General features: G+C 38.7%; 1 protein-coding gene across 1 annotated transcript in view; it reads right to left on the reverse strand.

Annotated features, from left to right (window-relative positions):
- Positions 1–243: 243 nt before the first annotated feature.
- Positions 244–17,773, reverse strand: part of ube2f (ubiquitin-conjugating enzyme E2F (putative)) — a 62,053-nt gene continuing 44,523 nt past the window's right edge. The window contains exons 8-10 of the mRNA XM_062432162.1: positions 16,945–16,977; positions 15,600–15,662; positions 244–4,229 (exon numbers count right to left, since the gene is read on the reverse strand). Coding sequence (XP_062288146.1) covers positions 4,179–4,229; positions 15,600–15,662; positions 16,945–16,977 — 147 coding nt within the window. The 3' untranslated portion in view covers positions 244–4,178. The remainder of the gene's footprint in view (positions 4,230–15,599; positions 15,663–16,944; positions 16,978–17,773) is intronic.

Here is a 17,773-nt window from a genome sequence, read left to right on the forward strand (position 1 = left end):
CTTATGAATATTACTTTCAATTTCTGCCCAGTCTGTTTTGCTAGATGCCACAAAGGTCTTAAATCTTACTCACAGGTCCTTTAAGAAAATATTAGTTAATTTATAATGAAAATCATTAGTTTAACCCAAGCATAATTTTATCTTTCCACAACTTTTACCTTTTAATAATGGCCCACAACTGTAACGTTAAGTTATCGAGAAGAACACATGTTGAAAAAAAATAAACAAGACAAATTAGTTTAATTTATATTCTCTTTAATATATCTTAAAAAATGGATATACAATCTGAGAAAGAAACGGTTGAGGTTTTGAAGAAGAACAGGTTTTCAATCTTCTGTCCTGGCCCAAAGATGAGGAGCTAGCCCAAGCAGAGACAAAAAAACAAACAAAAAACAAACAAACAAACAAAAAAAACACTGCTCACTGCCAAAATGAAGGGCATGCAAGCTAACATCAGAGAATTAGTAAGGCTAAGATTACTGCAAGTATTGGGCTACCATATCCTTGGAGGCAAATACTACCATAAAAAAAACTGCTAGGTGATTACTCATGATGGCTTTATTTTAACAGGCAGTTACTTTTAGCCTTTGAGGTTTGACTGGACCGAAACCATGCTGGGGAAAAGCCCACAGTCCCATCTGCTTGGTCGTATTGTCAGCTTCTTTACTTTGGCAGAGGCCAGTGTCGTCTGTTGTCGTCTGTTTGCTATCATTCAGAAAACAATAATAATTTGAGCTGTTTGAGCTCTGGGCCGGAATAACAAAAAGAACAAAAAAAAAAAAAAAGGAGCAGGAGGGAGCCAGAGCATGCTAACAAGTCACATTGTTTCAACACATCATACTGTAACTGCCTACACACTCACACACACACACACACACACACACACGCTCCACAAGCACTGATTTTCAGTCTTTACACTCACACACACAGACACACTCACACTCACACGCACACGCATACACAAATCTCAAACATAAAAAGGTTAATCTTCAACGATTACATTTCTGACATCCTTAGTAAAATGCACTGCTGGCAGATCACATTGACTTCGCCTCATGCAGACATGTGAACACAAAGCAGAATGGAGTGAGAAGTCCAGTTTTGATGCTCAGAGATAACGACTCAAACCGGAGGCACAACGCTAGCTATAGCGCACACACACACACACACACACACACACACACACACACACACACACACACACACACACACACACACACACACACACACACACACACACACACACACACAAACATGTGCACACAAGACTGTATCACTGGATGAGCCAGTGATACAGTCTCTCTTCCTGTCTCTGAGACACACACACACACACACGCATGGACATGCTTCTATTGGCCATATTCCACAATGGCAGAGGTTCAAAAAGTTTGACCTTATCTGGTTTGCTCTGAATCCCCAGAGTCGTGTAGTCTGGAGCATTACTCAATTTAGCAATGGAACAGCGCCACCTTCACAAATTAAAGGTATACTATGCAGGATTTGCTGGTTCATTTTTTTTAAAAAATTTTTTATTTTGTTAACACACAGCATTCAAAGTTGCTCCCTGCTCCTCTGCCTAATTAGAAATCAAAACAGAGAGAGCAGTGGTCAAGAACCAAAGAGTGAATGAAGAGAGCGAGCAGTGTTGGCGAGAACAAAGCCGTGAATCAGAGTAAGAACAGGGTCATTTACTGATTGTTTCACCGCGGTTACGTTGTAAGCAAAAATAAAGGCACCCACTCTATGCTCTGCACGTGTGCTCCGACAGCAGAGGAGCAGCACACAGACAAGGACGGAGACGGAGAAGCAGAGGAAATAAATAAAAGCACAAGCGATGTAACCTGGTCGCTCATAACCTGCAAACTGTTATAGGGTGGGGGCTACACACCCACTGCTCAAATGTTGCAGCCCAGAAGCATCCCAAACACAGCAAAATCATTTTAATATAAGAAAATACAGGCAGAGAGGAAAGTCTCTGCTGATAAATACACTGCCACACACTTCTAGTGAATCCATACATTGTTTTTCAGTAAAATCCTGCATAGTAAATCTTTTACTATCACGCTAACCAGCTAGTGAGTGAGCTAATATTGTAGCGAATGAGCTAATTCACTTGTAAGAACGCCAACAGGCTACCAAGTGAACTTCGAGTCATCTGACTGTCTTCAAATGTCATGAAAAGACACTTTTTGATGGCGACCTGGCAACACTACAATTTTGAGGGTGTGTTATTGGTTAACCTTTCATGTTATATTAACTATACATACATGGTGAAAAAAAAGTGTCTCTCACACTGGCTGGCAGAAAACTAAACACTTGATATCCTGCTAGCTAACTAGAAAACTCACTAACTAGCTAGCTTGCTTGCTCACTAGCTGTTTAGCTTGATATGTAACTTGCAGCGTAAAGGTAAGAGCCTCCATTCGTTCTGAATCGTCAAAAGCAGAAAAAGACAATGCGCAACGGCTCTGGAGATTAAATCAGAACATCTGCCACTGATCTTTCCACACACACACACACACACACCCAGACAATGAAAAAAACAACAACATACATATACACACAAAGTGAGAGAGAGACTTCAGGAGTACCGTTTCTCTAGAAAGATAAGCTCTAAAGCATAGCTTACGAAATCTCCCACAGCAACCAGCATGACAGCGTTACCTTCAGTGCAGCCGTCAAATATTAGGACAGTAAAATGTCTTCTGTTGTTTTGGCTCTGTGCTCCGACAATATCGAGAGTAAATGATCTAGGTGCTGACTTTCAGCTTTCTGGGCATTTTAAATCGATACTCGTCCATATTCGGTGAACAGTGTAGGACTCGTAGGTCCTCCTGTGCACAGTCCTCTGATTTTTGGACAAATATACTGAACATAAAAACTCTGTTATGGCCAAACCGGACTGTTCAGTAAATTGACCTCAATCCAACTGTGATACTGCAATAAAAAAAGCTCAACCATTTGTACACTGTTAAATCTTAAGTGGATGCAAACACCCACAAAATAAAGCTGAGTCAGCCCCTTACTCATTGACAGTCAATTTCTCAGAGCCAACACAACCAAAGTTCACTGTCGCTATCTTAATACTTTCTGATTGCAGTATAATATCAGTACTAATAAACATCTCCATCCTCCATGGAAAAAGGTACATGTGACTGTGTGTGTGTGTGTGCGAAAAAGAAGAGACAGATGGAGGGCAAATGAAAAAAAAGAAGTGGGAGAACAAGCGCTACACAGTTCAATACATTTGGCCGTGGTAAAGTAGTCGTACTTTATCCCAATTAAGCTGAGAAAACACACAGAAGGTCTGTATGAGAGTTGCATGAGCGTGCGTACGTGTGTGTGTGTGTGTGTGTGTGTGTGTGTGTGTGTGTTGGTGTGTGAACATGCAAGGACAGTGACAACAGAATGGGACGATATGATACTGGTCATTCACATGCTGTCTAGTGGGGCTCGGGGCTGCAGGACTTCCAATGTGAGTGTGTGTGTGTGTATGTGTGTGTGTGTGTGTGTGTGAGTAATAGACAACAATGTGTATATGCGTTCATCTTATACCACAGGATGGGACACTGCGTCTGTATGTATGTGAACTCTCATGCATTTTCTCTTTAGCAACACATACATGGCAGGCACTGGAACAGAGAACTGATAGTAACATATTCTTTCTCTTAATTTGTCAAATTTTAAAACAGCTAAATGTGACTTTCTTTTATTTATTTTTTTTACGCCGGTGAATCATCACATCCCTTGCCCGTTCGTGCTTTCTGACAGGCTCAGGGACACCTTAGCGAGGCGGCGTCATTCAGTGATCTCTCCACAATGAACTCTTGTCCTTGTAACACTCAATCAAATAGGATAATTAAAGCGCATTTTCTTTTGTAGAGTTAAGTCCTTCTTCAAACACGTAATTTTTTTTCTTTTTTTCTTTTTTTTATTTTGTTCCTGCAATGTATAGTTTATTGCAACTGGGGGGAACAGAGGGATGGGGGGGCAGCATTGATGGGGAAGTGGTATCAGAGGAAGAGAGTAGTATGATTCAAAGAGTCAGCTGCTGATTCACCCACATCGGGGGGGGGTTGGGTGTGTGTGGGGGGGGAGGAGTTGGCCAAGATAAGCAGAGGCCAGGTAGAGCAGTTTGGTTGGTTGGTGCAAGCTGATGTAAGTAGCCGGTGCTTCTATCATCTGGCGTAGTGCTTGATGTAATCTTGAACTTTATTCCGAAAATCCTCCTGGATGAGAGAGAGGAGACAGTAGAAAGAGAGAGTGTGAGCCAGAAATTAAACATTCATACAGGGCAGAAAGATAAAAGAAGATACATTTGACACAGACATAAATATGATCTGCAATTTCAACAACTACGCTTATGGCTCTGTGAGGCTGTAATGTATTTGTAAGCATTTGATCATAGACCAAAGTATTAGACAAATTACAACATGGACCTGGGGAAAAGGGAGATTGGGGGGAAAAAAATCAAATCCAAAAGGATTCATTCTCCTGTACCAAATTTCGTAGCAATCCATCCAATGATTGTCAAGACATTTCACAAAGAAATGACAGTGCTACAGGAAAAGAATCACCAAAGTCAGTAGCTTTTATCCTTTAAAGAATCCATGGATGTTTCTACAACATTTCACTGCTAACCATCCGATTGTTGTTGACATATTTCAGTATGGATCAAAGAGGTGGACTTATCGACCGACCCACAATGTCATCTTTTGAATAACACAAATTACAATAAATCTCAAACATGTCAACACAGGTTTTTCACTTCTGGAAAATGACCAATAACCAATATGCTTTCAATACCATCTTCCATAACTTCTTGGTCTAGTCTTAAAAATTTCAGACAACTTAAAACTGCTCAGATGCTTCTATTAAACTCGTCTCCAGACATACTTTGTGTGTCACTTTGTCTCCATTCCAACATGGTCACTAATGTTAATATGTTGATGCTGAAGCTTAAAAACCAAGTGTAAATGTATTTAAGATGCAGTTCACATATTGAGGCCACAGTGACAGATGTATCTTCCTCCCCATCTCAGAAACCAAATTAAAGAATTAGGGAGATAGAATTGGCTTCCTATCTGGTCAATGTGAATATTTAATGATTCATAACATCTGGATATTATCTACAAATTAAAGCATTATAGGCAAGGTTTAACTTAAGCCTCTGACGTCAATGCAGTATTTTAAGAAGTCAGTCCATTTAATTGAATGATTTAATAAAAGCAGGCTTCGAGTTCCTCTACACACTCAAAACCATCTTAGACAAAAGCATAAAGCTTTGTGCTCTTTGAAACATACTAAACCAAGATATAAACTCGTTTGTTTTCTGTATGTTCATCCACATCCAGAGGTTATGATTTGGTCATATCCCTCCTGGACATGTATGTCCTCTATCCCCCTCTCCGTTCCCTTCCGTGTCTGGATCGTGCCCTCTATGGTTGTGCTTGGCGTCTTTCCATCTCCACCCACCACTCCTCCATAACCTCCCCTTCCTGGACCGTATCCCCTCCCAGTTACATCTGACCAGATCAACCTCCATCTGTAACCCCTTATTCTCCTTCGCTCTTCCCATCACTGTAGCCCTGCTGCCTCTTTCTCTTCAGTCGCCAGGCGGTTTTTGGGAAACTTTGAAAATATGAAAGATGTAGAAATAAACATTCGGCTAAAATAAATAAACTCCTCTTTGAAACATCAGGCAGAATGTATTATAGCACACACACATTATCAGGGATTTTGATCAGTGGCTACAGAGTAGGCCGCGACTAATTTCAGCTGCAGCAACTTTCCTCTCTTCCTATGAAATGATTTCCTTTAGTGTCTGAGACAGTGCCTGGCTTAGCAAAGCTGCATCGTAGCTGGACATACTTTAAAATATAGAAACTGTTTTTAAGTGGGACACAGTACCACAACCATTCATAAGGGATCATTCTTTACTGGGCTAAATGATAATGCAGTTAGAAAAAGGATTGGAAAATAGCTTCTGCAGCACCAAAGTACAGTCATGTAAAAAAAAAAAATGGTATCATTTAAGGTTTTTGAGCAAAGATTACTCAAAATATTTCTATAAGTAGTAGCTATGCATTTTTTTTAACATGCAATCGTAGTTCTTATGTTAATTTAGTGATAAATTATGGATTAACGCCAAAACTTGGGAACACTAAACAAATGACACAATGAAAGAAAGAGATTTGTTTCCACTCAAATTCATTAACTGCCTTTAATTCACTATTTAATTAGGCCATAACAGCCATGAGTTTCTTTAGAGTTTTGTATCAGCTTTGCACATTTTGGACGGTGAGCTTTTACCTATTTGGAAAAAGTGTTGCTTTACCCACGCATCTTAAATTGTTTAATTGCTTCCCCAAATCTCATCTCTGTATTCACTTCACTGGAAATGCACCAGAGTCTGTATCCAATTTATTTGTGTTGTTAACATTGGTTTGCTGCATTTACTCTAGAGGGACAGTGAATGTGAGGAAAAACATGAGTAAAAAGAGGGGAGGAGAAACACAGACAGAGAGAGAGGAGAAAAATATGCGGTAAGTATATATGTATCTGTCCATAGACGGATGATTTATCAGCCCTATTTTAATGAGAGAGAGCAATAACCAGCGCGAAGCAGTCGTCTGTGTCTCAGGCACATGAACAGTGCTCTGCTGCTATTTTTGACTTATTTTAGGTGCCACCTGCAAAAAAAAAACAGTGGGTGAGATGTAACAGAGATACCATGCCATTATCCACTCAGCCGGTCACAGTGCTTGTCTCACAGCAGAGCCAATCACAGCGGAGGCACTTCTCCGGATATGGCGACGCACAGTAGTGTAACTCAGATTAATATCTCTGGAAGCTCTGTTATGCTCCCTTCGTGTTTAAGCCTCTAAATCTGCTGTAATCTGATTAGATGTAGTTTGAAAGATCAGTGGTTTAGATAATTCAGTAATGCTATGTGTAGAATTCAAGTTATAAAAAAGTTACAACGCCTGACTTTAAAATACACGACCTCAATGGAAACGCAGGTGTTGACCTCAAATGGAGTATCAAATGCAAAACCGTGAGCCTGTCACAGCACCCTCGAGGAAGAGTCACTTCACAGGAAATTGTGTATCTGCACAAAAGCGCACACTCACAAAAGACCATTATACACTTCAGAGGTGTAATAGCTGGAGGAGCGTTTCACACCGGTGTAATGCTTTTAAAGTCTGTCAGGTCTTTTGGAACTTAGTTCACTTTCTGTGATGTGATGAACTTGGTCAGGTTTTGCTTGCATCCACAGTTCAAATTAAAGGTGCAGGTATAATATTTCTGTTTTTAAAAATAAAGTGCAACAGTAGGATAAATGAACGAACTTTGTTATCTGATCACTACGTTTAAGAATTTGATATATCAATACTAACCTGAGCACCAGTAGGATGACTGGACTGGGAATGTAGACATTACACAGATCTCAACATGAGAAGGGACACAAACCAGAAGGCATAGTTCATATCCGTGTATATAGTACTGTATATATTGTATGCCAGAATATTCTGTCTATTTGACAAATTCACTGCCTGCTGGTGTCAATCACATATTCACTTTCCTTATGGAGACAAACAATTAAATAATGAATACCACATTTGTCCATCTGTCTGTCTGGAGTTATGCTACCACTTTAAAATATGGGATATTGCTCCATCTCTCTCTTTTCATTCACCTGCTTGTCTTTCTGGTATTGTTTGGCTACCTGGGTGGGTTTTTGCAAGCTGACTGTATGTGAGAAGAAAGGAATAAACCAAAGCTTAAACTGAAACAAACATACACACAGTATGCCACACATTAAGTGCAGAAAATGAGGGAGAATAAGGTTTGCAGAGTGCACAGATACCAAAGAGCTACTGAAGTTTAACAGACACAACAGGGGTGTCTTACAATATGTAAAGCACAAACGTGCACCAATTAGAAGTTGAGGAGGAGAGCAAAATTGTGTTTAAACAAAACAGTTTAAGACAATTAAAACATTTGAATTATTGGCTAAATACTCTTTCACAAGAGGTTAAATAAGAGCTGTGCTACTGAAGAACACTACCAAATGAAAAGGTCACTCATAAATTTAAATAACCTGATGTGCCAGGTGATTTCTTACATACAAACCATCTCAGAAGTCATACATAGAAACTGTTTAGAAAAGGTTAGACACTTTCAATAAATACTTGGCAGGTGATTGGATGAAACATCTGTCTGTCACTATCTTACCTTGTAAAGCAGCTATATTCACAATGTCTGAACCACCAGTGTTTCGGAGGCAAATGTGTAATTTGAAACATGACAAGATGTATTCTTCAGTGATCTCGAGATATCAAGAATCCAGCAGCCTCTCAAGGTAAAAATTCAAAGGGCTGACTATCACAACCCTATTCACGTCATCTCACAAACTGACAAAGTAAACTTACCTTGTTCATCTTTTATTACTTTGTCCTCCCTTTCTCTTTCACAGCAGGAAACTGGCTGAGATTGCAAATTACTTAGGCCGTCATTAGTTTGAAGGCTCCTACTAAAGTCTGGAGTCAATTAAAAACTTTGTTAGACTACAGCTTACTTTTTTTTGGCTCTGTTTCACCCGTGGAAGGCAATTAACTCTCCTTTCTCAGCGATCTTTACAGGTACTCAGAATATGTACCGAATGCAAATTAAATCCTGTGGGTACAAACCGTTTCTTTAAAATCTGCCGAAAGTTGAAAACTAAGTAAAGAAAAGCCACGGGATGTATTATGTATTAACAGACTGCGCAGGGGAAAATGAAGAGGGGAGGAGAAGTGTGAACAAGGAAAAGAAAAGAATAGAGGAGAGAGATGACAGGGGAAGCAAAGGTGTGAAGGCCACGAAAAGACAACTCGTCAGGTGTTTTCACACTTCGGCTTTTTCTTTAAGTCCTGTCATGTCTGTGTGAGGTCCAGATATGTGATTCTACTTTAAAAAAAACGTGCACATATTATGATCTTTTCTATAATATTAAGATACAGAGAAATTAAAACAACGACCGACTGAGATTTAATGAAAATAAAGAAACCACTGTGAAAAAGGCTCAGCTGTCAACTAAACTCTCTTGTAGTATACTGACAAACTATTTGTTTTTTTAGTTTTTTTTTTTAAACATATTTTATTGAATTAACTTTTTCATCCATTTGCTAGTTTCCATTTGTCAAGGGGACAAGAGTCAATCTCAAAGTGCTCTTAACCTTAATCCTGCAGTGATTGACAACCCATACATGGCACAATACTGAAAATGGCCTCTAAAAGACGTTATCAATGACCACACACATGTTCTTGTTACTTTTTTTTTGTTTTTTAGTCTTTACACCATCATATATTATATTTTTACAATTGTAATTCTATTGTGTTTTTACAATAGTTTGTGTTTTGTTTAATCCATTTAGTCACAAATTGTCACTTGAGGAGTAAAATAAGTATTTTAATCTGATTTGAATTGAATTGTACAGAGATGCAGTCTGTAAGTGATAAGTAAGTGATATTACAGTTATTAGCATTATTGTTAATTAACCTTTGTTTAATGGTTTTACAAACAACATTTACAATGACAAATTGGTTGTTACTAGGGCTGCAACTAACAATTACTTTCATTATCGATTAATCAATCAGTTTTTTGTTCTATAAAATGTCATAAAATGCTGAAAAATGTAAATCACTGTTTCCCAAAGCCTAGGACAACGTTCTCAAATATGTTTTTTGTCCTCACTAAAAGTCCACAACCCAAAGATATTCAGTTTACTATCACAGAAAACTAAAAAAAAAATTCACATTTCAGAATAAAAACACAGAATTTTTACTTTTTCCTTCCTTAAAATTGAATCTCACTATCGATATGTAGTCATAAACAAGTTACAAAAGAGACCAAATACTAAAAATATACATCGTATAAATAATGAAGATGATAACTACACACACAAAGAGAAGAAGGGGAACAAAAGAAAAAAGGCAATGGAAATTACAGTCGGTAACAAGACTGTGACAATCACTCTGATTAAATTTCAAAGACAAGAGGAAGGATCAGCCTGTGTTTATGAGTCTCTTCATCAAGGTTATGTGGACAGTTCATCCTTCTGACATATTGAAAAACAGTAAGCCACCCCTTATAAAAATTACTGGATAAGCCCCTTTGATGTGAGTCTAATTTATTTTTCCATTTTAAGAAAACAGAATATATCCGACTTAGCGAGAATGAGAGGAGGATTTGAGGACTTCCAATGAATCAGTTTCACTCGTTTTGCTCACAACAAGTTAACAAAAGCTACAGTATAATAAAAAGTAATATTCTCCATGTTTATAAAAATGGAGTACAGTTTAAGTGATACTGAAGATTTATAATGTTGCATCATGAATCTATAGGACTTTTGGAAGATCTTTTAGCATTGAGGGTATTCTTTATACTTTGATCAGATTGGTTGTCTTGAACTGATTATGCAACAATACAAACACACACACACAACACTGCTGCAAACGACATGTAGTCATGCACAGCAACTTAAAGTTCATACAAGCTTTAATAAACATTGCAGATTTAAAGCCAAACAGTGGCAGAGTTAATCTAAATAATGATCTGTTTAATGGCAAAAAATCCGGCTGCAACAAATTCTAACTTTCTGACTCATAGAGGACACAGTATGCGGGCGGGTTTAATACCATCAGTTAACAGCACTGCTGTGATGCAAGCATGAGTCTGAAGGAACGGGATAATTAGCGTGATGCATTATCCTCAACACTGATGAGGATTCGGTGACTTTCTCAAGCACACTTCAGCAGTGTGGATGCTTGCTGAGGGAGGGCCTTGAACCAGACTCCTCCAGCTCAGGTCTGTCTCCTTATTATACCACACTCCTGCAGCAAAGGGAGGCTGCTGCTGTCACATGAAGTTAAGATGTGCCTCACCTTCTACCTTAATTTGCATTGCTCTCTGTCGCAATTTGCATGAACAATAACCCCCCCCCCCTCCCCGACTTTCTTCTCAGGAAATAAATTTGTTTGAATCTTCTCGCTGCTCATCCGTTGCTGAGTATATTTCAGTGTAGTCCTGGTTTTGGCTCACTCTTTCTCTCGTTAATTGGGAAAATTGTTTGGGCAAAGTAAAGATAATTACCTTACAATAAAGTAGAGCTGAAACAACTCAGCCAATTAATCAAGCAGTCAGGGAAAGTAACGAGTATTTATTTTTGATAATAGATTCATAATTACAATAACTTCTCAAGAAAAACTGTTTAAAAAGTGTTTTCTGTCTAATGTGACAGTAAACTGAATCTCTTTGGGTTTTGGACTGTTTGGACCACAATAATCTCCACTTAACGTTCAGCTCTAACTCAACATTAGATAACAAACAGTGCGAAAAAATGACTTACTTACTTCCGTTGTTTCTGCTGTGTCGGGATCTCGTGTGACGTGAACAAGGTTGATGTTTTTTATTGTGCTGGTAATGAGACCCTAAAGCGATCACTGTTCATGCGCAGAAAGAAAGCTAATAAGAGGAACGGGAGCCATGTGAGCGCGTGTATGTGTGTGTGTGTACGTGTATGTGTGCATATGTGGTTGATATGATTGACTATTGATTGACGAGGTAAAGCCAGTAAAGATTTCGGAGAAAGCACGTATGAGACAGACCAAGCGAAAGGTCTCTGAGCCTCTGAAACTGATAATGAAGCATTTAGGATGTTGAGGGCGACCATGGGATGAATGAACTCTTGAGCTTGATTAGTCCCAACCCTCTAAGGTCCCACTCTATCACACCGAGTCGGACAGATCATCAATATAAGATTACTGTATATCGTAAACAATCTCTCGGAATATGTTACGAATATAATGGCGCCGAAATTTTATGTGGAAACGCTGAACCTACGTACGGCCTTTCGACATTCTGCGGATGTCTGGCATTTGAATGACGACACGTGTGCTCATGCTGCTGGTGGTGTGTTAAAGGGTAAGAGCCTGTGCACTTTGCTTCACACCGTTTCCTGTTTCATTTACGCTGTCGGTAAACCTGTACGCACTTCAAATTATGATTTATGGTTATTTATTTTGACATTTCCTCTTTTACTCTCCGGTAACAAACACAGTATACACCGTCATAATACACGACCGTTGCAATATGCTATGCTACCAGTTTATTTGAGGCACCTGTGCAATCAAATTCAATCCAATGTAATAGTCTTCGTTGTATCCTACGTTTGAGAGGTTTAACGTAATATGATTTCAATGATTACACATTGTAAAAGACATTTCAATTCCATTCTTACTACATTTTTGAGGCAGTTATTAGTGGAAAGTTTGTGCATAAGATATTATTATTTATTTGGTGGTGTTTCTAATCTTTGGTCGCCCTCACACAAATATTCATGCACATGTAAACACAGCTTACGCCTGAGCTGCCGACTCTTTTGAGCTTATTCCATTTTAGTGTCATCCTTCCTAACTCAACAAACTCCCACTCACAACTAACAATGGTACAATACCACAGTCCCACTGTATCACCGACCAGCTACACACACACACACATACTACACACACTAAATTGCCCATGAGGATGTTTCCTTTTAGCCACTTTAACCAACAAATGTATTCAGAGAGCAGCCGCAGGAGGAGCTCCACTTCAAAAGCCTCTACACACACACACACACACACACAGACACACACACACACAGACACACACAGACGCACACACACACACACACACACACACACACACACACACACACACACACACACACACACACTCCCAGAGCTCCACCCGGTTGCTGCCGAAGTTGATTACAGCAGGCTGTAACTCAGTGGGAGTGGGTCATGGCTGGATGACTTTGTGTTTTCAGTTGTTGTGACTGCTGAGAACCGCAGCGGCAGAGTGAATCAACAACATAACTTCCAGAAAGACTTTATTGAAATTTAAATTTTCAGGTTTTGTGGTTTAACATGTACATTTAGTGCAGAGTATTTTCAGGATACTCCTCTTTTGTAATTTAGCACTTGTAGATGGAATAAACACGTTACAATTGGATGCTCAACAGCACAGAGACCTGAGGAAATGAGCACTTGAACTCACTGAGAAAAAGCTGCTTCAAAGATTACAGCTTCACATCGTGCAGCTAAAAACTCTGACCAATAAAATAATACCAAGTTTTTTCCATCCCATCAAATCAAACTGCCTTTGTGATTAGTAAATGTCATCAGACACATCAGGTGACCGACGCCTGCTGATTTTATGACTGTCTGACAACAGCAATCAGCACCTCTTCATGCACAGGCTTAAACAAAATAAGTTATCTGTTTACAGAGATATTCTAGTCAAAGAGGTTTGAAAGTTTCCCAAAATATTTCCCACAACTTTTAAAACTCTGTCAATCACTTATCCTTATGTTAGGTTGGCGTCTGGCCACTTCATAATTCAGCAGCAGAAACGTCTTTCTTTTGTGCTCCACACACATTAAAATAGCACATGATATGAACTGCTACTGCACCCCGGAAACACAAAGCACAAATGTATCTGTCCACCTGTCCACATGTGTGAAAAATTAAAGAATGGTTGCAAGTCAATAAATGTACTTTTTGTGCTTGCATGAGAAAGGCTCCTACTGGTGTATCTGCTTGTGTATTAGTACACAAATCTACCTCACTGCCAGTAATTTAGCAACGTAAGCTGTTCCTTTACATCCTGAGAAATGCCTGAGACAAGGGCTGACACCAATGATTATTTTCATTGATTCATCTGTCGATTATTTTCTCTTTTAATCGACTGATTGTTGCAGCTCTACTTGAGACGCTTTGGGTCACCAACAAACTAATCTGAGTATCTAACACCAAAAACCTTAAAAGGCCTTATTTGTTTTACTTCATGAAAGTCTCCAAATTGACCCTCTTCTCCTACACCTGTGACTTGAAACACATCTAAACAATCATAACCCAGAGCACAAACTGGCAATCACTCACCCTCTCTTCTCCTTTCCCTCTCAGACAAATACACACAGACAAACTCTTTCAAACCTAATGGGGTCACAGGGCCACCATTTTCACGCACTGCTGGGTATGCCCCAATGCATCATAATGCATCAGGAGAAAGGGTACATACAAAGTGCCAAAGGTTAAATACTGTACTTTAAAATGCTATCAGCTCGCCTCAATTCAGGCTGAACTAAAACATTATTTCCCTAGTCGGCAGGCTCCCCGCAGAGCTACATTAGTGCGGTTGGCAATCCACAAAAGTAATTGCTGCGAGCAAAACACTGATAGAATCTGTTTCTTGACACTTTCTGTCACTGCCTGATGCACTGATCGAAAGATTGAATGGAGGGGAACTAATGCACAGGACAGATATTAATGGAAGAGGTCCAATAGGGAGAAAAAGCATTGATAGGTTAATATTAGTTAGCCAGGATGCCCATCTTTTAGAAACATTTTGGATACTTGGGAGGCTTGCATCAAACCGCTCCCCCTCCAACTCAACGCCTATTAACATGTATGTAAAAGGCCTGGAGAGTAAAAGCTGATTTATGGTAGACCGCTTGACACTTAACAATTAAAGAGTCGCACCACGTTTTTAATTTATGCTTCGCCAAAAGGTTTTGTTTGTGTCCATGGCAACCAGCGCTAACCTCCAGCCGGCTTGGTATATATCATCCTGACGGGGAATAATTAAACAACGATATAACAAGTTATCTGAACTTACACTCCAATACATAAGTTCAGTGACAACTACAATCTCCATGCCAACATTAGAAACACTCAACATAACACTGCAACATAACACAATTCTCCAAGTGTGCAACATGAAAGGAAAGTGTCACGCGACACTTGTTCTGTCGAAAATACGTAAATTAAGACGAGTGAAATTTATCAGAAGTGTTGAGCGAGCTACCATAAATCAGCCTTAAGGGTTCTTGGATATTATCGCTAAAATGATTTCTAACTTACATTATAGTTCATAAAATAAACACACTCACATCCAGGCATGCAGATGTTTATAAATATATACAAACATCATCAGATACACAAAAAAACCACACACACACGAGGAGGAGGGAGAAAGTCGTGAGAGTTGCGGAAACTCAAGAGATCCAGTTTATGGCGCTGCTTTGACTTACAAATTGTAGAGCCTGCTGTAGAGTCGACTTTGGAAGCACAGAATTAAATGTTTGTGCTTGAGCGAGTACCTTTTCTTTTTAAAACATCATATGCTCCTGCTCCATGAGTATAACACGCTTCTCTGCTCAGAGGATCTGCTGTGTGCTTTTTTGTCTTCAGCCTGATTATCACATAAAACCACCTACAAAACTGAGTGAAGCCTGGTGCATGCAGGGTGTCTGACAGCGACAGGAGAAAATGTAGCTACCACACTAACTGTATGTCTTTGTGGAATGCATTTTCTCTGCAGGCAATGAACACAAGTTAGGGTATGGATACAGTTATGGAGAGTTGAAGTGAAACCATCTGCAAGTCAATGCCTGAAGACATTGCCTGCACTGAATCTACGCTTGATGATAAAACAGAATTAAAGATTCAGCTGGGAGTGCCCTGAATGTGTCACCAATAATCTTGCACTGATCAACATTTTAAAGCCTCACCTTGTCTCTCAGATGATGTTCTGCTGCATCGATGTTCAATGGGTCATCAAAGTTCAACAGGTCCTGCAGCAGAGGCAAAGAGAGAGAAGTCATGAGGAGAAAAAAAGTTGAAGAACAATGCAAATATGAATCTAGAAAGTTGATTCATTTTCATCTTATTGGAGAACTTCACTGTGTTCAATACTTCTATCTGTGGGTCAAATTTCTGTTTCACAATGAAAAAGCTGCTGAGGTAGAGTTTGCCCACTTCAGCACAATTTGCTGTCTGCAATGTCACCCTGAGATTCTGCAACTACAGCAAACAAAACCAGCATAATGACGCTGATGCTTTATTGATGCCATGCACAACAAGTGAGGCAAGAAGCAGGGAGTGTTGTATGAGAGATTAAAAAAGGACGATGGCCTAAGAGGTTGTTTCCTGATTAAGAGGTAAGATTTAGGGCACAACCATGCATCAGCGCAGATTACCATCAACATTATCATCACAGACACAGTTCAGACCTCAGGGTAAGTGAGGAGGTTGGATTCATGCCACCTTGCAATCAGCAAAGTGCGTTCTTTGTTTTGGCATTCAAATATTTAAATGATCTATATAAAACCCACATATTGTGTTGCTCACGTATTGTCCATTCATTGGATATTTAAAGGCATGATTCCATTCATATTCATAAAAGGAAATATTTTAAAGCCCTCACTTCACTATAACTCTAAAAATATGACAAGTTTTACCCCCAAAAAACACTAAATCTTATTAGTTATCTATTCTCTTCATTTTGTGAGGAATTTGGACTGAAATACCATCCAACTCTGAGTACTCTGAACCAAGGACATACACAGCGGGTGAAGCATCCACAGGCATAATATGTGATCTAATTTCCGTGATTATATTTCCCTATTATCTAAGTAGTTCTTCATAATGAGAAAGATAATTTCCTCCTAAGTCAAAATAATGGTCTTATTACAGCTATTAAGAGAGCTAAAAAAATGGCCTCATTTTATTTGATCTGACTTCGGACTCATGTCACTGGTGTAAACTACATACAAGGAGTAGCTTTAAAAAAAAAATTCAATAATATGGATTTATTTGCTCAGGGAGTAAACCAGAGGTACACTCGTCAGTCCAATACCTTCTGTTAAAGAAGAAAAAGAAGAAGAAGCAGGTGACCTAAACAACTTATTGTAGGGAAAATGTGTGTATAAATATAAGTTCTTCCCCACCCAAAATCCACTTAACAGGCTAAATATTTACGTACAGTATTGACCATCTACCAATAGTATGTGAATGATGTATTTTTCAAGTAGTTTTAAACTTTACATTATTCATGTTAATAAAGAAATAACTTACAGTAAACAAGGAGTTCAATCCCCAGACCACGTCCTGGAAAAAAACAAATGAAAAACGTTACTGAACAAATATTTGTGTCACATACAGCACCAGTCAAAACTTTGGACACACTTGAATGAAACTTTAGACTGGTACTCTATAAATTAAAACACTTTTCACACAGGGGGAACCCAGAGTAATTACACCAAAAGTTAAATAGCTTATTAAACTCACACACCAAGTCAAAATACTAACAATATATTTGGCCCAATCCTAATCTCTCTACTATATGTATCTGCTGATCATATACACATTTATGTTAATTGGCTGTTGCTGATATATTTAAAATGCCTGGATGGAAACTGATCTTGTGGATTGGCTGTAAAGACCCCAAGCAGATAAAGTATGAAAGAGCTGAATTATTCTACTGACATTTTTCAGCTGCAGCCAATTTACAGGTATACTGAGGAAGAAATATTTTCTAAGACCTCTGTAACAATGGAGTCAAAGAGGATGTACTTGGCATTTAAACATTGTCAACTAGCTAAAGTTGTTATAGTATAATAATTGAAAAGACAAAGTGGAATTATGTCAAAGAAAAGGGTTAAAGGGTTAAATTCTAACAAAAAAAAAGTCAATATTAGTATTGCAGTTTTAGGAAATTATATTATACAATTATTATTATTATTAAATATTTGATAATGCCCCCAAATATTTCCCCTCAGGACTGGTTCCTTGACGACATCAAAAAACAAAAATGTCCCTGTTTTTTGTCTCCCTTTAAAGGCAACTGCTTTTAACTGTTAAAATGTTGTAAGTTAATGTCTACACAACCTTAAAGTTGGGATAT

Source organism: Scomber scombrus, chromosome 13, assembly GCF_963691925.1.
Source record: "Scomber scombrus chromosome 13, fScoSco1.1, whole genome shotgun sequence".
Taxonomy (NCBI): domain Eukaryota; kingdom Metazoa; phylum Chordata; class Actinopteri; order Scombriformes; family Scombridae; genus Scomber; species Scomber scombrus.